A 23,764-nucleotide genomic window follows, 5' to 3' on the forward strand; every position below is an offset into this window, starting at 1 on the left:
AGTTGCCGGCCGACTGGACTCTGGCCTCGGAGGAAACTCTGGCCTGATCTACTTTGTGCCCTTGGCAAAGACTCCAGCATAGTATAGTAATGTGCTTTTCTGGCTGTGACACTGTGACACGGCTTTTCCATATCGGGCCAGACAGAAGTCTGTCCAGACTCAACTGGCTGCGTCTTTGGTGAGTGAAGTCTCTCCGGATGGCAGCTGAGCTCCTCTTCTTCGCTGCCACTTAAAGAGGCCATCTGTAAGACTTCGCCGAGCTGGGGGAGGACCCGCCAGGCTCCTGATTAAAGTGATGAGCTGTAAAATTGAGAGGGAGGTGGGGGGGCAGACAGCTGGCTGCTGCCTGCTACACTGAGCTTCATCTTGTCTGCTGGGAGACAAACCTTCCCGCTCTACCTGTCCCCCCTGTCACCGTAAATGGGTTTGTTTATGTCTACAAGCCTGTTGTACAGTACGGCCTGTCAGGACGCTCTGCTTTAGCTCGGCTCCCATCATGCCATCGATCCATCATTATTTGTGGACCGTGTGGTTTGAGCAATTTTTGTAAATTTGGATCTCATTGGCCAATTAAGTGCAGCAGAATTTGGGAACAAACGCTGACAGACTTTGGGTAAACTGTGTGCATGTATGTGTGTCAGATATAATGAGGGAAAGCTTGTGACGAGCCCTCTGTAGCAGCATCTGTTGGCATTTTGTCTCTCTGGCTGGAATCATAGAAATGTACACGCACACAGGCAGCAACTAATCCAAATCATGTGGAAAACAAACACCATTTATCCAAAAGCAAAAGTGTATGGTGGAGGGTTTGAAAAATTCAACTGCAATTTGACAGACTAGAGTTTTCAAAACTTAATTTGACCCCATGAAACAAAACAAAACCAAAAGAAAATACAGAAACTATAAGTCAGGATTCAATAATAAATGTGGAAAAGGTAGACATTAAGTGTGGACTCACTGTAAATGCATAAGTGAAGGTTTAATATGATAATATGATGAGCGAGACTGGATTTGATGACACCGACCTACTCAGATGAGCCAGTCTACAGAAAACCACAATCCAAAGAAGTCATAATACCTTATTCTAAGATGACTAAATCTTCTTTTCCAGGAAAAATGCTCTTGTCAAACCCCATTTGCTTTGACTATTAAATTTGTTTAAAGGCAACTTGTCCTGATTTTTCTTAGAAATCTTTTTTTCAGGTTTAAAAGAAACAATGATTGCCATGCTCATTTCCTGAACATGTACTAATAATAATGACTCAGTTGGAAAATCAGACCAATTTTTAGGTCCAAAAGTGAGAAGTTAAAAATAATGCTTCATATTGTGAATCATGGGCTGAATCAGAACTGTTAGAAAGGTACACAGTGGAATACATGTTATATATGAACAGGACCTCATTTTATTTAAATTGCCCTGCCAATAATTGGTTTTTGCTCTATACATAAATTTGTCTTTAATGAGATTGTTTTTAATCCGTACATCTCAGTTTTTTGCCTATTAATCTGCTTTTAATTCAGTTTTTAAGCTTTTAACTTTCGCTTGTTTCCTGAAACTGACACATTTTTGCTCTTGATTTAAATAGAACTGAGGTTCATTTCTGAACAGACAAAAACAAGAAAACCACTCAGAAAGCACAGCACTCCGCCAAAGCTGCTCAGTCGTATTATTTCTAACCAAAGGAATCTTTAATAAAAAATTACCTTGCAGTGAACACAGACGTGTTTAATGCATGTGTACGTTTTGTTTGGATACCGCATCGCGTGAGCTAACTGTGTAGCGGGCAGCGGGAATTGCTGGAACTTGGAAACACCCCCACAGTTTAATCAACTGCTCCTTCTTTTCTGACAGATAAGTCCCGATAAGTGGTCGATTTGTAGTCGGATCACAATCGTGATCATCAGCAGGCAGCTAACATAATGTTCACTTGTTGTCATAGTTACAGTGATGCCGTACCGTTATCTCGCAATGATACAGAAATCTTTAACAAAACCGTGGATCCAGACTAAAAGCTGCATCACTAGCAAAATCACTTGGTCCTTGTCATTTCTGACCTTCCCTGAAAAGTTCATCGATATCCGTTTTTGAGTAATGTTGTGCACAGACAGACAGAGAAACGTATGCCGATCGTCACAGAACTCTGGCGCATGCCTTGGTGGAGTAATAAACAAGCAAAGACAGCAAAGCCACGGCATTTCTGTCAAACTACTAACAATTTCCTTATATGGCCCGTGCCAGTCATTTACTGGAATATAATGACTTTCCTCATGCATATTCTAAGACCCTTTTCAGTCAGATGTCATAGTGGAGATACAAAGTGCCTGTTTGCCATAGTATACTGGTGTTTTTTTGCCATCTACTGATCACATTTAGTGTTGTTTTCTTCTCAAATGTGAGCCCTTTCACTTATTTCGATGTTGCTCATTGTTTCCCATATCATATATAAGTTCAAATGCAAAGGAACATCTTATTAGTAAATATGCCAGCGGGCCACTCATGTATAGCTGGCATCGACCTTTGCTTTTGCTAATTAGAAAGAGCAGCATCAGGTGCTAGATTATATCAGCTGTAGCTAATTAATGCTAATTCCATACCAGCCATACTGAAGCTTTGTTGTGTAATATGCCAGCTGAACCGTGCACCATTCAGCGCTGGCATTGCTGTGAACTGGAATGAGCTAATCACTGCAGATACAACACAGTCCAACTCCCAAACCAGGAATAAGAGGAGCCTGCTTCGGTTTGTTTGCTGCTTTCACAGAGCCGGACTCATCTCTGCGATTTGCTGGTATTGATCCGAGCTGTGACTGTATTAAGCGCTTACACACAGAGCTGCATTTTATATAGGATTTAATTCAAGTGGAAACAAGGCTTGACCTTGAAGTGCTGGTGCTCTTTTTTTTTTTTAACTTGTCAGTCGGGTGGAGTTGAATTGAAATCTAAAAGTATCATGACATCATAAAGATAGGAGCAGTGTCTACAGATGTGAAGGGCTGATCTAATGACTGTGGTCAGGGAGGCTGTGTGTCGGAGGAGTGTGGGTGCAGAGGAAAGTGGCTCTCCATCATCTCGGTTGTGACAGTGGGGAGGCCGGGTGTAACAGCGGGCAGGCAGGCCGTTGTCACCCTGGGGAGATTTAAAAGCCCAGCGCTGAGACAACCACAGGCTCCACTGGTCTGTTATTTATGTAGTTCGGAACAATGTGAGGCTTTCGTTTGGATCTACCCTCGGCTTACATATCTACCGCTGCCTCAAGTGCCCTTATCTCACCGACAAGCAACATGTTAGGACCACTCCTCTCAAATATACCGCTGATCTGTCACATGTGGGCAAAATGGTACACCAAAACAGACCGATTATTGGAGTGGCTGATTATCGCGGTCAGTATTTGTCATTTTTTCCGGTTGTCTGTATTTTTATCGACCGATTATTGATCAATTAACTTCAGGTCTGATGCAGCCTCTTCTCTGTGTCCATTATCACTCTGTGGTTTCAGAAATGTCTCTCAAGCAGCAAACACTGAACAAGAAACAATAACCAGGAAATCCCCTCATAATGGCTAAGGCTATGCTAACGGCCTAAGGTAGAAGGCTGCCACGGATGAATCAGAAACTAAGTCTGCACCTTACTGGCCAATGAAAGTGATAGAAAATAGATTAAAAAAAAAAGAAAATGGAGAAGAACAGCAGCAGACAAACTGATGAATCTCAGTTGATCCACATAAACAGAGGAGAGAATTTGATCACTCCTATTTCTATTTTACCTATTCAGGTACAATCACTCTGATTAATTAAGAAGCCTAGTTATGAATGAAAGGTTGTCTGCTATCACATGCTACCACATGCATTGGATATTGGCTCCAAATACCATTAATGGCCTCTTTCAATTATCAAGAACTAGCATCGGTATTGGCCCTGAAAAACCACTGGTCGATCATGACCTCGTACCAAGCTGTTTTCAGCACATCCTGTAAATCCTCTAAGTTGTGAGTTGGAGTCACTGAAGGTCAGACTCGACCTTGTTAAAGCCAGACAACTCAGTCATCTGGTCATAATGACTTGGCCCTTGTCAAAGTCACTCAGGTCTCAGTACCTGTTCCTCCTGCATCCAAGAACAGACTGTTCACTTACTCAAGACCTTGACATGTGGCGTCTCTGTGAGAGAATCGGTGTTAATTGCTACATCTGAATAATGTGCAGTGAGATCCTATAGACTGCAGGGTCACCTTCAACATACTTGGTGGAATTCTGTTATGCTGGTGGCCACTCACAGCAGGAAACGGGAGTCTCCAGCCATCGTTGCAGCTCTGTGAGGCGTCACTCTTGGGACAGGTGTTGTGACAGGTTGATTGATTGGTCAGTGACCGTGACAGGATCACACATGTAAGAAAGGAAGTAAGTGTCCACAGCACCTATTGTATGGACAATGCTGGCTTTATGTTCTGCTAGAATCAGCAAACCAGGTTAACCCCACTCTGAACCACAAACAGTTTCTGGATGCTTTTTCGCTGGTGTCCCGTTTTTTTCGTCACTGCAATGTGGAAAGCCCTGCACCTCTATCGAAACAGCACTACCATGGCTAGGTTGCACAAAAGTGCGTTTTGTGCAATGTAGCAAAGTTGTTATTCCTCAAATCTTCAAAAAGATAAGCTGGAACTTGAATTTTGTTGGAATTTTTGTTTTATAGAAATGGAAAAAAGAAAAAGCTGGAATTAAATGTGCAACTTTTTTTCCCCAAATGACTACAGATGTTACCAGCACTGGAAAAAAAATATGCAACTCTATAGATTATATATATTTTACTGCTTACGTCTTTTGTTTCCATACTTGCCTGATATCTATGCTGTGTAAACACAGTCTGCAGTTCAGCTGATTTCAACCGAAAAGTCTCTGAATTTTCACCATTTGCGTTGGTCACAGCTGAGTCATTAGTGGTTTTTTGGTTCCACCAAGAAGTGCAGAATTTAACAGAATCTTGTTTGAGTAAATTACCCCCCCCCCCCCCCCCCCTTTTTTGTGCAAATTTTTAGATGAGACGCTTAGAATTAGTGTTTTGATCATTTTAAGCTTAAGTTTCTAATGGACTGGCACTTCACAGATGAGCAATTTGAATACCACTGGGAAAAGTGGAATGTTAGGCATTTTTTTAAACTACCAGTGGAATTTGGGATTCAGGGGGTTAGTTTCTGTCGTATTGTGTATTCTTAGCATGTAGGAGAAAATATGGGGGATGCAACTTCTGCATAAATGGATCCCTCTTAATCCTGCACCTGACGTAAACTTTCCAAAGCTGATAATTCCTTGTTGTATTAAGTGGTTTTCATCCAGGTACAGAAAAAATGCCAAGCTTAATTTGGGAAATCCATGCAGCACAATAACAATAATGGTGTATTGGTGACATTTCAGGCTAAACTGTTGAATTGTTAATAACCTAACTGTCTGACTACTAATGTTTCATGTCTTGGGGGACACACAATCATGTCAAATTCTGATTTTTGCTGATTTTCATTTTTTTTTTCTGTCTTAAGAGGACCCAAAGTTCTCTTTAGTGTAAGTCAATACACACATCTATGCAAAGTTTACTGTCTAAGCGTCAGTTTACATGCAGTAGCTTGGTGCATGAAGCCTGCTGGCATCAACAGATTACTTTCTTCAAGCGCAGACTGCCAGACGCGAGTGCCAGAAATGTTTGAGATATCCTTTCAAAGTGCAAAGGTGTTACTTTGTGTTTCGCCATGTGTGATTAGCTCACTTATTATGTTGCTCGTGTTTTTTGGCAAGCGCGCTTGGAGGCAGTAGACAGCACACCGCCTGTGAAAAAGGAGTTTACACAAGCTCATGATTTCTTTCCATTTTATTTTATTCCCTCAGATGTTGGGAGAGCAGTTCACGCCCCGGCACACATCACAGAAAAAGTGGTGCAGCTGTTCAGGAGTAAAAGCGAGTTTACCTTCTTGGCCTCCATCCAGCAGAAGTCCTCCACGTCGGGAGTCATATTCTCCATCCACGAGTCAGAACACAGGTAATCCATCTGTAATCCTCTTCATTTTGGCCCTGCGGCTCCTTTTTCTGCACAACTTTTCTTCCGCGGATTACTGGGCGCTCTCGACTTTAAATTAAACCCAGATAGGAATTCTCATCTTACTCTTAGCTGGTTGCAGATGGCTGTTGATGAAGTGTGGTAAAGTAAAGAGCAGTGTGCAATTATTCTACTGCCAGGTTAAGTCGGAGGGTAATGGAAGGGCTCGGCGTTGGGTGGAATAGAGCATTGTTTTCACCTGTATGCTTGAGGCCAGAAAAATATTGTATTGTTTGTAAAATGAGCATTAAGCACTAACTGATACCAAGCTGACAATGTTGACCTCTATAGTAAAAGGCTGCATAAACACTAACTAGAACATATGGCTTGGTAATTGAGCTGTCATGAACTACCAGCAACTTTTTTTTTTTTTCCTTTTGAGTTAAAAAAAAAAAAAAAGAAAATTGATATATTGTTCTCTTCTGGGCTCTTTCAAGGAGTCGTATTGAATTTGTGGACTGAGTGTTGCTGTAGAAGGTGATGGCTGCAAGACATCTGTGAGTGGCAGCAGTGAACTCACCCTTGGCCCCCTGAGAAACGCCACAACTGTGAATTGTGTTTTAAAGGGCAGGCAACATTGATTTTTTTTTTCTGTCTTCCTCTGAAGGTAAAAGCCTTCAGTTGTGTAAAACATGTAAAGTGAGCATGTGAATGGATGGTGTGTATGTGTTCGCTGAGAGTCGAGACAAAGCCAAAAAGCATGCAAAATTGGAAAGTGAAGTCGAGGGTCCTTCAGCCGGTGCCGAGTCCTGTGTAGGGAAGCTGGTTTTCTAAAATGTTAGAAAAAAAGCTGCAGGTTTGATAATGTAGGTGTACTTTAGCTTTTTACAAAAGCTATGTTATGCTACTGAAAATTGGAGTGTTTGATGCTGCTGTGTTTTGTACTTTCCATGTTTTTGAAACGGTGACAATGCTTTAGAATAATCAAATAATACCGTATTTTTTTAAATGTAGGTAACATGAATGTCCTTATATTAAACCAGCCAAAAGCACAGTCTAGTTTAGTTGTAGTATTGCATAGAACTGTGTCATAATGACATACGTTCATGTGCTTCAATCTGAAATATGTGTAATGTTTTGCTGATGATGTGTGCTTTTATTTTTGTTTTTGAATGCAGGATTGTTACTTTTGCTTTTTGCCACACAACCTGAATATGTCTCTCCACTGATGTGTATGTGAATGTCAGTACGTTCGTATTTCTGCAAGCACTTGGCGAACGATGCACTCCTGAAGATGAAATGTGCTGCCCCCTGCTGTGCTCTTAAGGTGACCCCGAGAGTTGCTCTTCACTCCCCTTATCTCTCCGTCAGTCTCCCTCGCTTTGCCTCTCACATTACCTGCAGGCATAATTGTCTCTCAGTGGGTTGGCCGAACAACGGTGAGGCGAGGCTAAATGGGGCCAGCCGGCTGTACCGCCCTCCTCCTTCAGGCACAATAACATGCACCATGCCACATATGTAGCTCAGAGGAGTGCTTGAATGAAGCAAATGTTGTATTATCGGCACTCAGCCACACTCAAACACACCCAGTTGTCAGATACACTGATTCCTAAGCCGTCTTTAACATTTATATTGTTCTGAAATAAGTGTTTGGGGTTGGGATGTTAATTTTTAGAGTGGTTGTTACATGAAATTACATCAAGACATGTTTCTGTGTATTATCTCCATTGGGATTTAGCCACACAGGCACTGGTTTTATTTTAACCAAGTTTATCAAACACGGCAGCAAACTACATGACTTGCTTCCAAAATGACCAGTAAGACTGTATTCTGATTTCAAACCCCTCACATGCTTTAAAAAATATCTATGGCCGTTTTCTAATCTTCCACTATAATGATTAAGGCTTTGCTGAATTTAGGCATAAACTACTCGGAACAACTGTGGTCATGGTTAGAAGAAACTGTTTACTTTTGCTATAGGCAGTGGGTGTTCTGCAGCTCGTTTATTTCAAAGTCACGTTTTTTCCATCCAGCAAAAACCTCCTGTCTTTGAGAATGTTTCTTATTGAAGCAATGTCCTTGCACTTTTAAAACTGATGTATACATCTGTGATGGGTTTTCGCTGTAGATTGCCTGACGTCCCACTGCACAGAAATGTAACTCCACATTGCAGAGATGCAGACTGCAACTGTGACTGATCGATGTGATGTGGCTGGTGTGCTTGGTGGTGAAATGCCATGTTTAGACAGGCTTCTGTGAAACAAACTACACTGACAGTCATTAAAAACTTTGAGACCATATTTTTCAACATAATTTTTATTCTGAAGCCCCAAACTGGATTTTCTTCATATGAATCATTTGTTTAGCATATTGGCATACAGAAACAAAAATCTAAAGTTTCAAGAATGATTTCAAAATACAGAATTTCACAAAAGAAAACAGTCAATACCGAGTATGGCCTCCATTTGCTTCGATGCAGGCAGCAATCCGTCGGCGCATGCTTTGGACCAGGCTTCTGATTGTGGGTTGGGAACAGCCCATACGCCTGGCTACATCACTGTAGCTCAAACCGGCCTCCACCATACCCAGTGCCCGGAGACGTTCATGTGATAGACACTGCATGATGCTGTTCACTGGACTAACAATGGTGGCCTTTTTTGGGCCTTTATATAGGCCTTCAAAACCCATTCTCAAATTGTGCAGATACTCACTGAGTATTGCTTGGTGTGTATTTGGTTCACTTTTGCAAAGTGACCAACCCATGTGCAATGAATCATGACAAAATGACAACTCATCATTATCTCAACTACCAGGGCACTAGATCATCAGTAAATCCACGATGAATAATTACAACCCCCCTACAAGTAGAATTCTGCGTAAATTTCTACCTCAAAGTTTCTATTGACTGTCAGTATATATTATGTGATCGTAGGGTTGTACTGAGCCCAATCTTTAGATAATTATTTGGGCTGATTAAGGCAACTCTTAACTGATTGGTTTTGGCAAGAATCTGATTCTTTCACTACATCTGCTGTGACACCTGTTCCTCCAGTATTAAAAAGTAAGAGGCTCCACTTGGTACTACGACTAATCTACAATGTTTGAAGTGTGTATTACCAAGGAAAATGATATCAAGTGTTGGCATATAATCTATATTCAATGACTCTGATAGGATCGGGTGCAACAAACCATTGATTGAGACATCTGTATGTACTACACTGTAATTGTATTTGCCCAGTATAGCAAGATAGCATTTCATAGCTCTACCAATCGATGCATAGACTCTGCTGTTTTTGCTGACTCATCTCCTCAAGTTGCAGTCATTTCTGTAAAACTGTCATTCACCATGTATTAGCTCCAACATGATCTGCTCTATTTCTGTCATGTTTAATTGAAGTACACAAAGAAACTCAACATGTAGAAATCCTACCACTAACTAGTGTTTTATTGGTGTGCTTGCAAAGCAATCCAGATACATCAGTCCACACACTTGCACACATTAACGCAAAGGGTCTGCGTACATTCAACCCTGGAGTATCAATCAGGCTTTAGATGGTATCCAGAGTAAAGAGGATACTGCTTCTGAGAGGTAACGTTGCTGCTGAGATGTTTCCGTGTGGCTCAAAACATGCAGCTGAAACTATCTAAAAAGCCAGATATCATAATAGTGAAGGAGAGGAAATGTTTTCATTCTTGTAATTTGGGTGAACCGGCTCATTTACAGATCAAATACAGACTTCATATTTTGACCATTATTTTTAACACAATAAATCTCCCATCAGTTAATTGACTTTCAAGGCCTGCGATTTTTCTTCAGATGTTTTTGCATTGTCAGGTATTAGAAAAGAGATATTCGGATGCAAATGCAGCCCAGCCGAGCTGTAAGCAGACTGGAGCTATTTTGAGACGAGCTGTTGTGCGAGTCAGACAGCCACACTGTGAGCGTAATTAAATTTGGTAAGATGGACAGAGCCTTGACTGGGCTTGGTGCGGACCTGTGCTCCATTGTGACCAAGGATTTGTTCTGAACCTCTGAATCCTCTCTGAAGGCCCTATTAGAGCCCTCTGCCGATGCCCATTCTTTCCCATTATAACACAGGCCTCCCATTCAGCCAGTTAACAGACAGCTACTGTAGCTGCACCGCTTGGGCCAAATCCAATCATACATTCCTTCTCTTTCCCCTTCTTTACTTCTTCTTTCCTTCAGCACAATCAAGCCATCCTGTCTCCTCTCCCACCTACTCTGCCAACTTCACTTTCCAAATATGATAATATCCTCTCCTCCCTCCTCTCATCCTGTGCTCTCCTCGTCCTCAAAGTGAAAACATCTTTTGAATGCAAGCATTTCTCGGTACTCACAGCAAAAGCAGAAAAAGCATTTTTTTCTTCTTATGCCCTGCGCTGGGGAATGGGGAGGAAGGTTTATTGCTGCTCCACTAGGCTGAATAGAACAAAAGGAGCCTATTTCTGCTTAGACAGCAGTTTTCTGGGTCCCAGTAAGGCTCTCATTGTCAGCAAGTGGCAGTGGTTGTGTGATGAACTAACTCAAAGCCTGGTCTCCCCACTGCTCTTCCCACCTGAACACTCCAACACCAAAGACGCTCAGCTAGCTCCTCCAGCTGCTCTGTTCATCTGCCCGCCCTTTGTCACTCCACAGGTCTGCGTCTCCCTCCGTGCCTCAGTTCATAAGCGCTTACAGCTTCCTCTCTTTTAAGAAACATACTGAGGAGGAGAGGGCCTTTGTGGTAAAAGTTTCCAAATGTTGGCTAGCAATGGGAAACTCAGTGCAATAACCATCAGACCCATTGCAGAATTAGTTTTAGCCTGCAGCTAGTTCAACATGCGAGCAACATATTCATTCCTACCACTGTCAGCTGTCAAGTCAGCAGAATTGTACTTATCTGGTCTGACTTGGACTGTTTCTCATTTATGCATTGCTCATAGTAAATTACCACCGAGCTGTAGAAGTTAAAATGTCCTGTTTCTTCAAAAAACAAAAAAAGCCTCCCTGGAAATCGAAAAATTTAAGCAACTGCCTCCATTTTCCATATTATTCATACACAATTACATACTATAGTTGTATTAAAAATGGTAGATCTGTAAAATAAGACAGCACTGGACTGGATCTTCTCAAAAGTTGCCACAGGTCAGGTGTAAACAAGCAAACCGTGAGCTACACTCATGGAAATAGGAGATTTCTTTGATCTGACACTGCCTGTATTGGCTTCAGATCAAATCATCCCTTTCCTGGTGGAACAAGTCATGTTTTTGTTCACACCCACCCCAAATCGACTGTTTTCCACACGAGAAGCTGCTAAAGATTTCCTTCCCTCTGGTGGGATTTAGGTTTGCATGTGTTAATAGTCAAATTCATAAGTAGTTTTGCAAAATCTGCTGTGTATCAAACAGAAGTTTAGAACAATGCAGCTGCTCAGATTTGATAGAAATCACAATCAGAATTACTTTAGTATTGTGATCATGATTATTTAACAGATTTACTGACTTTGGAAACAAAATGCAGTCAATGAACTTGTCTTTTCAACACTGGATACCTGTGAACTTTACAGTAAAATTTACATAACATGAAAAATATAGATAAATGAGATAATCTGCAAATAATTCAGTACCAAATCCTTTACAAACATACAGATAGAAGAGGGTAGGCCATGCAGGATTACGAACACTAGAAAACCCAGGTTTTGTCATTTTTTTAACTCCCAGAACTGGGCCAGATGGCTCTGGCTACTGTCTATTCATTTTGAAATGAGGACCATTTCTGAAGAATGTGAGCATTGTCCCTGATAATGGCTGGTGATCATGATCATTGTCCCTGATAATGGCTGGTGATCAACACTTGAAATCCCAGGTTCAAATGGTAATGTGCACACTCGCAGTGTTGTATAGTAACGAAGTAATAATACTTAAGTACAGTACTTAAGTATGATTTGGCAGTACTTGTACTTTACTTGAGTATTTTTTTCTTCATGACTTTTTACTTTTACCCCACTACATTTTTGAATGAAAAAAATGTACTTTTACTCCACTACATTTTCAATAAGCTACTTCGTTACTGCTACTTTTACTTAAGTACTTTTCTAACAGGATTGAGTAAAAATATTGAGCAGTTCAGAACTTTGCTCCGTCTCCGGGCCACGAGCCGGCTAATGAGTGAGACTTGTGCTGCGTTCATGTGAAGCCAGTTTAGTAGGAAATACGACTTTCCCAGTGCACAGGACTGAAGGTAGTGTCGTATTTACCACTGGGAAACGGAGACATTTACAAAAAAATAACCTTCCAAAATGAAGGATAGAGGCGAAAGATTTTTAAATAATCAGAAAAATCAATCAAATTGTGAAAAGGCAATTGATTGATTTACACATTTATTTACATTTTATTTATTTGACGTGACTGTGAAGTTTCAATATATTTTCCCTTGCACATCTTCTATAAGATTATTTGAATAAGTCAAACAAATATTTTACTTTTTATTCTGCTTAAAGTTCCCTTTCTCCCTCAATAAAATTACATAAACCACTAAAAACCAGACAGACAACCTCATATTTACGAGTTCCTGAGGAGAAAGCTCGTCTTTACCAGAGAACATGAACGCAGCACTAGCCTGCCTGGGTGCCTGGACCAAGCTAGCTTGGACCCGCCAATTAAGCATTTAGCGCTTGGCTGGCACATGCTTACAATGGCTGAAAATGAGACGGAGGCGAGTGATAAAGACGACCATCGCAGTGATGAAGAAATTCCTTCACTGGATAAAGACGCTGAACATCCATGGCCTTATCTTCACTCCCTATTTGATTGTGTTGGGGTCAAGTCAGATTCTTTCCGCATGAAGTGCATGCTTTGCACTCCAAAGCTAGTTGAAATATTGGCTTACAAAAATTCACCGTCAAATCTACGGAAGCACGTGAAGGTAAGGGCAAACATATTTGGTTATATTGGCTTAGTTAACAATATTCTTGCATGATGGTGTTATACTGCTATCTTTAAATAATAGTCTTGCGTAAGTTAGCTTCACTCTTGGCGCGCCCACTAGCTAACATTAGCCTCACAAGCTAGCAAGACGGCCTATTTGCATTAGCCAAAAAATTAGAAATAAATCACTTAATTTTGAGTTTGTTGTAGCTTGTTTCTCACAATGTAACGTTAAGCTGTGGCTACTGGTGGTTATGAGTTATGCTACAGCGGAGCATTTTTGTCATTATCTGGTTCAATTTAGATTGTTATTTGTGTGCTTTTGCAACGTCACATGTTTAGGCCTATACCTTGACCTGACTTTCGCCATCTGACTGTTATTCAAGTTAACATGATAAAATCTTATTTTAGTTAACTGAACATGTTTTTTTTTCTTTCTCTGACGTTTCGAAGCTCCAAGCTTCCTCATCAGAGCCTTGTCGAATGGAAAAGATGTCACATGTCTGTGAACCCAGGTGTCATGGCTGATGAGGAACACCTCGGTTCACAAACATGTGACATCCTTGATTCTTCTCAGTCTACAAAAGGCTCCTATGAAGAAGCTTGGAGCTTCAAAACGTTAGCCAAAAGGGAAAAAAAGAATATGTCTAGTTGAACAATGCCTGGATTATTGAGGTCTTACATTTTTAATTCTTATGAGTAGATGTGAATTGGTCTAAGATCAGGTTATTAGGAAAAAAAGACAGAGCTAAATGGATAAAGATGCAATAGTTTTAAACAATAATCAAATTGTACACAACACCAATATAGACCTGCAGTGCGTACCCATAAAATATATAATGAGGTTATTTTACTTGTACCATTATTAGAGCTCTTATTGAATAATTATTTGTGGGAGTTGAGGTTTTGAGATCGAGAAGGCATTTGATGTTTTAATTTAAAGGTTTATTAATCAGTCTCCCTTGTTGTCATTACAGTGATTTATTTGGGACTTGCCGTAGATTTTTTTTTTCCTATTTTAATTTTTGCATTAACAAACTGTAACATGAAATGTTCTAATAATCTGTTTCAGAGGATGCATCCAGAAAGCCTTGCCAAGTACTCTGCCCTGACTTCTGTTAAAAGAAAGCGAGCCGCTGAGACGTCCACGCAGGTGCAGTCAACACTGCGAACCCAGTGGAGCATCTTTCCTCAGGGTTCCTTGGACAAAGCGGTCATGAAGTACATCATTACTGGACTCCAGCCCTTTTCTCTCCTTGAACAGGAATCTTTCAAGATATTTGTGAAAGACTTGATTCCGAATTCTAGGTACAAATGTTAAAATTGTGCTTTTATATGAAAATCAACAAGATAATCATAATTTCAAGGTCACCTGTTTTGTTGTTAAATGCAGGCTGATGACTCGCGTGAAGCTTAGAGCCATGACCATCGAAGCCGCAACAAAGATGAAGAAGGCCTTGACGGACAAGATGGGTGAGGTTGCACACATCGCAACCACCACAGACTGTTGGACAGTCAGGAGGCGTGGCTTCATCGGGGTCACTGCACACTGGATCAATGAAGATCTAAATAGGTGGGCATTTTTGTCAGCTAAGGTTTTCATAATTTGTAAATTGTCAGCAGAACAATTTTTCCTCAAATCTCCTTAACAGATGCTCAGTGGCCCTCGCCTGCCGACAGCTTAAAGGCTCTCACACCTTTGACCAGATCGCTGCAGCTCTAAACGACATCCACACGGAGTATGATATCCGTGAGAAAATTGTGAGAACCACCACGGACAGTGGTTCAAACTTTATAAAAGCCTTCAAGGTGTATGCAGAAGAGACTGAGAGCACATCTGAGAGTGAAGAACGGGAGGATCATACAGATGAAGAGAGTGGAGATGATGTTGAAGTGGAGAATGTGGATGTAGCGGATCTTCTCTCGCAAGATGATGGGATGGAGTTTCAGCTTCCAAGGCACCAGCGATGTGCCTGTCACCTAATCAATCGCATCGTAATGGCTGATGCCCTCGATGCAAAATCGAACGACACTTACAAGAAAGTTTACCGATCCGCTTTTTCAAAGTGTCATGCACTGTGGAACAAGTGCGGAAGATCCACTCTTGCAGCTGAAGCTGTAGAGGATTCTTGCACTATCCAGATTCTACGTCCAAATACCACAAGGTAGGTTGAAAGTTGAAACATTTACCATTTTACACTGGCAGTGATAACTATGATTTAAAGAAAAACAGAGCTTGAAATACTGCAAACATTGCCATAAATGTGTACATGTTACTGTACTTTTTTCTTTCTTTTAGCCTATTATATCAAGGACAATGGATGTTCTTGGTCTTCAAAAGGCTTATTAAAAAACACTTTTTCTTCTCTAACACCAGATGGAACTCGCTCTTCCTCGCTGTCGAAAGGCTGCTAAGAATCATCAAAGACAAAGGAGAGGGGACCATCAGAAATCTTTGCAATGACTTCAAAGTTCCAATGTAAGTAATTAATTTCTGTTGTCAAATTGTTGGTTTTGAGCACATATCCTAGCTCGAGAGTTAAGTGGGTTAGGTTTCAATTAGAATATCCTAGATAAATAACAGACTGCAATGGATATGCATGGTTAATCAGCTAAGATACTTTTTGTCTTACAGGTTCAACCCGGCAGAACTGGCGTTTTTGGGAGAGTATGCCATTGTGATGACTCCAGTTGCTCAAGCAACAAACATCCTCCAAGCAGAAACCAACGCCCAGATGGGATGGCTGCTACCGACAATCACGTTGCTGTCCGTTAAATTGGACAGAGTAAAGTTGCAGCTGAAATACTGCAGGCCTCTGGTGGATGCACTGCAAGTGGGTAAAAAAAATCATTTACTGTACAAAAGAGTTTATCATATTTATAGATACATTTGGAAGTGCAAAACTAATGCAGCAGCCACTTCTAAAAGTACTAACGTAACAACTGTACTATTTTTTTTTTAAATCTATATTTTTTATGTTAGTACCAACTATACTTCAGAAAGTATAGTTAATAACCTTTTTGTCATAACTATGCAAAGTTAATTCTGTCTACAATTTCTATTCCAACAGGAAGGTATAAAGACTCGGTTTGGAACAATGGCAAAAGATCCTGAGCTGATTGCGGCAGCAATTCTTCTGCCCAAGTTTCGGACCACATGGACAAAGGAGGAAGCTACCATCAAAATGGGTGAGGCAATTAAATAGCACCCAATTCTGTCTGGCAAAAAAATTAAGTATTTTTTTACTGAAAGGAGCTGTAGTACGCTTTTTTTTTTTTTTTTTTTTAGCAATTTCAAAGTCATCCCTAGGAATTAATATGAACCTTCCCCACTTTAGACATCAGAGACTCATTTTGAATTAAATGTAAGGTTTGCTGTTTTTTATATCTGAATTCTTTGATCCTGCATTACCCTCTGTGTCCACATCAAATCAAATCAAGTTTATTTGTCTAGCCCATTATCACAACAGTTGCTTCAGCGTGCTTAACAAAAAAACAGGAATAAAATACAAAAAAAAAACAAAAGCACAAGACAAACAAAAAAAGGTTGTCAACAAAAAAGTCCTGGAGTCCAAGCTGAGTTTAAACACAGCAAAAACGATTGAGAGTAAACGTAGTGACTTAAAATCAAATAAAAATGCCTTCTGCAGGGATGTAGAGCAGGAACAGGAAGCATGCAGGAAAGAAGGCATTGTTACAAAAAGAAACCATGGAGTCAGATAAAACATTCCAAACAAAATCAAGATAAACACCATGGATCAAAAAATCAGAATAAATACTTTCTTGAAGGATAAACATAAGATAAAAACAATGGATCAAAATTAAGAATTAACACTTTCTGGTAAAGGTAGAAGAAGCAGAAGCATACAGTCAGAGTCAGATGTCCCAAGTTTCTGTTCATACTGGGAAATGTCCTCTATGACACTGACGCTGTAGTTCTCAGCACTGATGATGTGGTCCCAGGAATTACAGTTCAGGATCTCAGCGCTGATTATATGGATCCAGGAATTAAAGTTCAAGGTCATTCAGGAACTGTCCTCCTTGACACTGACTCCTTGGGTCAGTGGGGCACATGGGGGCAGCAGACACAAAGCAAAAGAAATGAGCAGAGTTGACCTTTATTTCCTGGTTCAAACTGCAACAGTGGCACAGGACACAAGGGCTACTGCATTTTAGGCGAATAAATATGGGGGAAAGCGAGAAAAAGGAGCAGGAAAGAGAGGGCTCTGATGTAAGGACGTAACAAGAACAGATTTGCCTGAAGTCGCTGGTTTCCTCAAGTCTGGGAGGGGCTGCAACTCAGAGCAGAAGATTCAGAGAGAGAACAAACATGCCTGGACCAAGCAGAAACCTAACTGAGGAAATAACTATTTAACATGGTTAAAACTTGCAAAAAGTGCATCTCCCATGATACAGCTCCTTTAATTATCTTTGTGTAATATAGAAATTGAGCTTTTAAACTTTTTTTTTTTTCTGTATTCAAGGAATGGACTACATCAAACAGCACATTGAGCAGTCTTCTCCAAGTGAGCAGTCAAGGGCTTCTTCATCGGATGATGAAGACTTCTTCTCACCTCTGCAATCATCTCACTCGCAAGATAGTTCCAAACAGCTTGATGCCTATCTGACCTGTTCAGCGGATCACATGACTGTGCTGAAATCTTACCCAGCTGTCTGCGCACTGTCTGTCAAGTTGAATACCCCTCTTCCAGCCTCCGCAGCATGTGAAAGGCTTTTCAGCATTGCAGGACTCGTCTTTGCCCCAAGAAGAGCAAGACTGAATAGCAAGAACTTCGAAAATCAGCTTCTTCTAAGGATGAACCGCAAATTTTTGAATTGGTGACAGGTTTTTTCATAGGGCTGGCCCCTGGTCGCGTGAACTTGTTCTATTGTTCAAACTCATTGTTTAAACCAGATTTGGTTGATGCATCAATTTTCTTACAGAAAATCCCGGACTGTAAAAATGTATGAAAATGAAGTTAAAGTTTTCAGTTAAGTTGCATCTCTTTGTACAATTTTGTTTTTTTTACAAAAGGTGGCATTTATTTCCATAAGTTACCTAAATAAACCAAATCTTTTTGAACGAGTTTCCTTATCACTTAGATTAAAATCACAATTATCAAAAATGGGTGAAAAAAATTTAGATTTTCTCTTTTGGACACATTGTTTTGGCTGTTATTTGCCTCAGTAAAATATTTTATATTTTGTACTTTGACTTTTACTTTTACTTTTACTCAGAGTAAATTTACTTGAGTACTTTTGATACTTGAGTAAAAAAAGTATGCTGTACTTTTTTACTTTCACTCAAGTAAAATTTTCATGGGAGACTTTATACTTTGACTTGAGTCATTTTATAGTTGGGTAACTGTACTTCGACTCAAGTAAATTTTTTCAGTACTCTATACAACACTGCACACTCGTGCCTCGTTGTCATAACCAAAGCGTCTGTAAACCAGGGATTAGTGCCAAGTGGCTCTTCTCTGGGTTCAATAGTGATATGTATGAACTGATCCACTCTTGGGTTTGCTCGTGCTAAAGCAACACACCATCAGTAGGGTAAAACTACGTGTCTTACAATGATCTAACAAGCTTCATGTCATGATGCTGCCACCGCCACCATGCTTTATGTTATGTTGCAGCCACCACCATGCCCCACATCATGATGCTGCCACCACCGTGCTTCACATCATGATGCTGCCACCACCATGCCCCACATCATGATGCTGCCACCACCGTGCTTCACATCATGATGCTGCCACCACCGTGCCCCACATCATGATGCTGCCACCACCGTGCCCCACATCATGATGCTGCCACCACCATGCCCCACATCATGATGCTGCCACCACCGTGCTTCACATCATGATGCTGCCACCACCATGCCCCACATCATGATGCTGCCACCACCGTGCCCCACATCATGATGCTGCCACCACCGTGCCCCACATCATGATGCTGCCACCACCGTGCCCCACATCATGATGCTGCCACCACCATACTCCACATCATGATGCTGCCACCACCGTGCCCCACATCATGATGCTGCCACCACCGTGCCCCACATCATGATGCTGCCACCACCGTGCCCCACATCATGATGCTGCCACCACCATGCCCCACATCATGATGCTGCCACCACCATGCCCCACATCATGATGCTGCCACCACCGTGCTTCACATCATGATGCTCATCACTGAGCTTTACATCATGATGCTTCCACCACCATGCCTCACGTCAGGATGCTGTCATCAGCATTGTCACGTCATGATGCTATCATCAACATGCTTTACATTGTGATGCTGCCACCACCATGCTCTACGGTGGAGATTTTGTCTTTATGATGATTTGCGGTGCTTGGTGTCCTTAATGAAGGTACTTTGTAGAAAGCTCATATTCTCTATCAGTGAGTGAAGAATCTAACACTTGGTCAACATTTGGAAGTGTACTACTGTAAAGGAAAGAATGAAGAATTACACAAGATAAAAGGAGTGCGTCATTGCACAGTGCCATAATCATTCTATCTTGATAATGTTATGTCATTACAAGTCAGAATCGTAAGACAGATAAAAATAAATCTGATTAGTCACTCTCCCTCTGTGGGGAATTGTTGACTCTCCAATATCCTGGCAACTAAAAAATTGTCTCACTAAATAAGTCTTTTGTAGCTTTGTCAGATCAGCACACATCATCTGATTGTAACATAAATTTTTAATTAACATCCTTGAAAAACAGGTGAAGTGGCACAGCGATGAGATGTACTGTAACCTTTTTTTTTTTTTTGACAAATTTGCAGTTGAAAATATAGTTAAACATTTCTTGGCATCACATTTCTTGAAGAAAAAAAGAGAAGGATTTGTTTGTTGCTGTGGTGTCACTACTTTCTCTACCTGCGTCTGTTTATCTTATGGTTGTAAGAACTGACGTGCAGATTCTTTTTTTTTAACTTTGTTTTGCCATCAGATGGGATTTGTGTCTGAGTGTTCGAGAAAGTTGAGGAAAGGAACTCGCTGGCTTCGATCCTGAACTCCTGATCTCCCCTGTGGAGTGGAGCTGAGGGATGAGCCGCGCCCCCTCACCTTTGAGACATACCGGCTTCCACACTGAACTCCCTGGATTATTCAGGGAGTACACTCTCTGCCAGTGTTTGCTTCAAGAGACAGGATGCAGTACAGTGCAAATACTGACTAACATTGATTCCTTCTGGCTCTTCTGAATTTTAAAGTTTTTCCTTTCTTGCATGCGTGTGCAAAACGTCCTGGCAAATATATCTAATTCTAAAAGGACTAACTGGAAACAGGAATTCAGACTTGATAAGAAATCTTTTTGTACGGAAAGTAAAAGCTGTACTTATTTTTTTGGTGGTGACAAACCAATAGCTGCCGTATGGTTTACCCTTCAAAGGTTGCTATGAACTACAGGTTAGTAAAAGTTTCCACATCCAGTGGACAAAAATGAACATTAGCTCACAGTCTGAATTGCATTTGTGTCCACTTTTTGAATATATGTTCAGTATTAACAATGATTTTAGCTCTGGTTTATTCTTCCACCCACTCCTGATGAACACAAAATATATCAGGTTCTTGGACATGACTAGTTTTTTCCATTTGGCGCTGGGCTCATAGTTTAGTTGTGGAAGATAGCTTATTGCTGCTCTGTGTAACTGTATTAATGATAATAGTGAAACCGAGCAACAGCAGATGTGCTGTGATCTCAAAAAGGCTAAAACTCTCCATGGAGGTTTCATTACACCTAATGATCCCTGATGACATGAAAATGGATTGGAGGAGCTTGAAGAAGGATGCTAAATGCCAACCACTGGTCAGCTGTGATACACAAGAAACATACACAATGTTCACTCAGATCCCTCGCCGACGGATCATTAAACTGGGCCACATATCAAACGCTCTTATGTGCTCAAGATAGTTTCGACACCAACAGTTGGTCTGTCGAGTTGCTGTCCCCGTTTCTGTGAGGTAGCCTTTGAAAATAAAAGACACCATTGGTCAGTACAGCTCCACGTCTGCCGAGGCAACCTGCAGAGAAGAGTCCCTGAAGAGCGTCGAGCCCAAAGGAAAGAAATTACTCACACAGCACAGCAAAGGCTCTGCTTGTTCGCTAGCAACAAAAAGACATTCTTGGACTCACCCCGCATCTTACATCCCAGAAACCTCCTCTGTGTTTGTTATGCCCCTGAGACAGCCAGACCTTCTCCACCTGTCCAGCAGTTTTCAGACCCTAGGGACCTTCACTGGCTTTTTGGCTGCCCTCCTTCTCATAAAGGGAAGAAAATACTGTCTGACGGAAAACAGCAGAAGCCCCTAAAACGTCCTTCAACAGTAAGATGGTTAATACCTTGAACTTTTATGTTTTAAAAACAGATACTTTAAAAGTCTTTAGGTGGAGCTGCACCCATATATTCGACTATTTGGTTGCGTGTTTGTGACGTAAGTATAAAATGTGGATAAAATGCCCAATGAAAGGCATTTTGTCAGCACATTCTTATACTATATTTATACTTTGTGTGGATACATACATCTCAGCTTGGGCGCCTGACTAGCAGTGAATGTCACGCTTCAGTTCACCTTGGCAGTTAAAGGGAAGACGAAACTCTGAAGACCTCAGGTGTGTGGGAACACCTTAAATTGAGCGGTGACAAGAAGACGGCAGCATGCCAAATATGCAAACTCATCCCCACCCCTGCTCGCCTGTCCCCGAAGCTCCCAACATTAGCTGTGGATTGCTTTTGATTATGAAAGGTGTATCCTTGGTACTCTCTCTCTTTTAACCAAAAAGTTTCATTAACAAATTGTAAATTAACAGCCTTGTTCTACCAAAACATGGCACAGTTTAGGGCTTTTTAAAAAAGTATTTTTCTTTCATATCAGGCATTGATGTGCCCAGACAAGAAAATAATGATGAATGTTGAACTGAGAACAGCATAAATGACTAATTAATGAGTTGCATTTTTTCTGCCGTTTGTCGGTGTGTGGAAAGAGGCTCTCAACCACAGTATTTACTCATAGCATAACAATGAACAGTTTTAAGATAATCAGTACAGTGTCAATCAGTAATTTAACAGAAGCACTGCTGTATGATTTTCTATAGGGATCGACTGATTATAGGTCAATTACTGAATTCCTTCCACCTATTAGTATAATTTTTTAACCAATTCAATATAAAATAAATTGGTTTAAAAGCATATCACTTTTGCTCTGATGCCGCTCCCTTTCTACCTGATTAATTATAAAGTCTTTTGATTGAAGTAGTATAAACAAGAAAAGTACTCAAGGAGCTCAGTACTCCGCCAAGACTGCTAGGTCGTAGTATCATTTCTGACGGATGAAATCTTTAGTAAAAAATTATGCTGCACTGAACACAGGCATGTGTTATGCATGTGTTCATTATGTATGGATACCGAATCGCGTGACCTAAATATGTAGTGGGCAGGAGGAATTGATGGGACTCTGAAATACCACCACAATTTAATCAGTTGTTCCTTGTGTCCTTGTGTCCTGATGAAGAAGTTCCGATAAGTCTTGTCAGAAAGCGGATTCTTTTGTTACTGCTACTGAGGGAAAAAACACGACGCAAGGAAGACTCAGAGTCAAAATATTCAGTTAAGAATATTTAGTAAAAATGCAAAGGATGAACAGAAAATGCATGCATGCAGATTCTATCTTGCTCAAATCGCTGACAGGCAGAATTGCTAAGCTAAAACAATGGTTTTTCTGCATGCAGCTGTGATCACAAGAAAGAATGAATCTCTAAGCTAATACATGAGTTTTTAAACTAAGAATTTGCAGTCTTCTGATTGGCCCCCCCGCCGAGACAGCCTCTCCGGATGTCTTGGGTCTTGTCCAATCACCGCCGTCTTCCTCCTGCAAGAGGTGTCTCTGAATGTGTGTGTATGTGGCCGCTCCCTGTGACCTTTACACAGATTTTTAAGAGCTCAGTTCTGCTGCGATCTGCAGATTTCTGTTCCATTTGGTGTTGAATTAAACAATTTACTGATTCAGTTTTATTCAACTTAACTTTAAACAATATTTTAATAATTTAATCACACCTTTATGGCAGATTTGAATGATTCCATCTCCTTTATTGATTTACTTTAATCCTATTTAATTAATACCAGATTCCTATGTTCTTTCCCATTTTATTGTTAATTTAATACATTGCTAATTTGGATTTCCCCTGTAGTATTTTCTCACAAAGCTAGATATTTTAATCTTCATTCTCAACATTGTTTTATGGTTCAATACTTTAACTTTTATTCCTGTTTAAGCATCTAGCTGCTGTTTGAACTTTTCACCCTTTCTCTGCCTTTCTGTGCGTACGTGACAACCTGCACATCTCTGTAACCGCAGACCCCCCTTTTTTCTTCCAGCTTTTCACAAGTTTTAACGGATGTTCTTTACTTTAATTAAGAAGTTGTCACCTGACCACGCTACTGCCATCCTAGATGCTATTCTTGTTCCAGTTTGTCAGTTTTGAAGCGAGGGGGGAAAGTTCTCCCCCCAACTCTTGAAAGGTCAGATGTAACCGCAAACCTTTAGTCAAGCGAAGCATGAAGCATTTATCTTAAACTTACTTTCCTTAGGTTAGATGTTGAAACCTGCACCCTGCTTAGATCAACACTTTTCACCCTGTTCAGAGCTAGAATTCAAACATGCATTCATAAGCACTTTAATACATTTGACTATAGGGTTAATACAAGTTGCAAGCACATTAATATATGATTAACACATAATATGATCAAACGAAGGTTAATAATGAATTTAAGTAATAGTAAAAGAGTAATTAAATGAAGATTGTAAGTAA

General features: G+C 40.6%; 2 protein-coding genes across 5 annotated transcripts in view; both read left to right on the top strand.

The window, feature by feature from the left end:
• Positions 1–23,764, top strand: part of LOC110955612 (protein kinase C-binding protein NELL1) — a 393,573-nt gene that overhangs the window by 47,432 nt on the left and 322,377 nt on the right. For all 3 annotated transcript variants that reach the window (XM_022200669.2, XM_051945028.1, XM_022200668.2), the window contains exon 3: positions 5,871–6,021. In XM_022200669.2, coding sequence (XP_022056361.1) covers positions 5,871–6,021 — 151 coding nt within the window. The remainder of the gene's footprint in view (positions 1–5,870; positions 6,022–23,764) is intronic.
• On the top strand, positions 11,995–18,028 carry LOC127533004 (uncharacterized). Of its 2 annotated transcripts, none has more exons than XR_007940608.1 (8): positions 11,995–12,943; positions 14,018–14,253; positions 14,339–14,518; positions 14,598–15,110; positions 15,323–15,424; positions 15,581–15,783; positions 16,017–16,134; positions 17,430–17,574. XR_007940608.1 is itself a non-coding variant. In XM_051945030.1 (8 exons), exons 1-8 carry the CDS (start codon positions 12,704–12,706, stop codon positions 17,786–17,788), a joined length of 1,947 nt encoding a protein of 648 aa, XP_051800990.1. In that variant the 5' UTR covers positions 12,001–12,703; the 3' UTR covers positions 17,789–18,028. The 2 variants fall into 2 exon arrangements, 1 of the variants encoding a protein (XP_051800990.1); XM_051945030.1 differs by having other exon boundaries at positions 12,001–12,943; positions 15,581–15,779; positions 17,430–18,028.

The sequence above is a fragment of the Acanthochromis polyacanthus genome, chromosome 2, assembly GCF_021347895.1.
Source record: "Acanthochromis polyacanthus isolate Apoly-LR-REF ecotype Palm Island chromosome 2, KAUST_Apoly_ChrSc, whole genome shotgun sequence".
NCBI classification, from domain to species: domain Eukaryota; kingdom Metazoa; phylum Chordata; class Actinopteri; family Pomacentridae; genus Acanthochromis; species Acanthochromis polyacanthus.

Excerpts from the sequence above, each read along its gene's own strand:
- LOC127533004 (XM_051945030.1), top strand. The coding sequence starts at position 12,704 with ATGCTTACAATGGCTGAAAATGAGACGGAGGCGAGTGATAAAGACGAC. Across the intron at positions 12,944-14,017 it reads ATCTACGGAAGCACGTGAAG|AGGATGCATCCAGAAAGCCT; the intron begins GTAAGGGCAAAC and ends AATCTGTTTCAG. Across the intron at positions 15,780-16,016 it reads CTCTGGTGGATGCACTGCAA|GAAGGTATAAAGACTCGGTT; the intron begins GTGGGTAAAAAA and ends CTATTCCAACAG.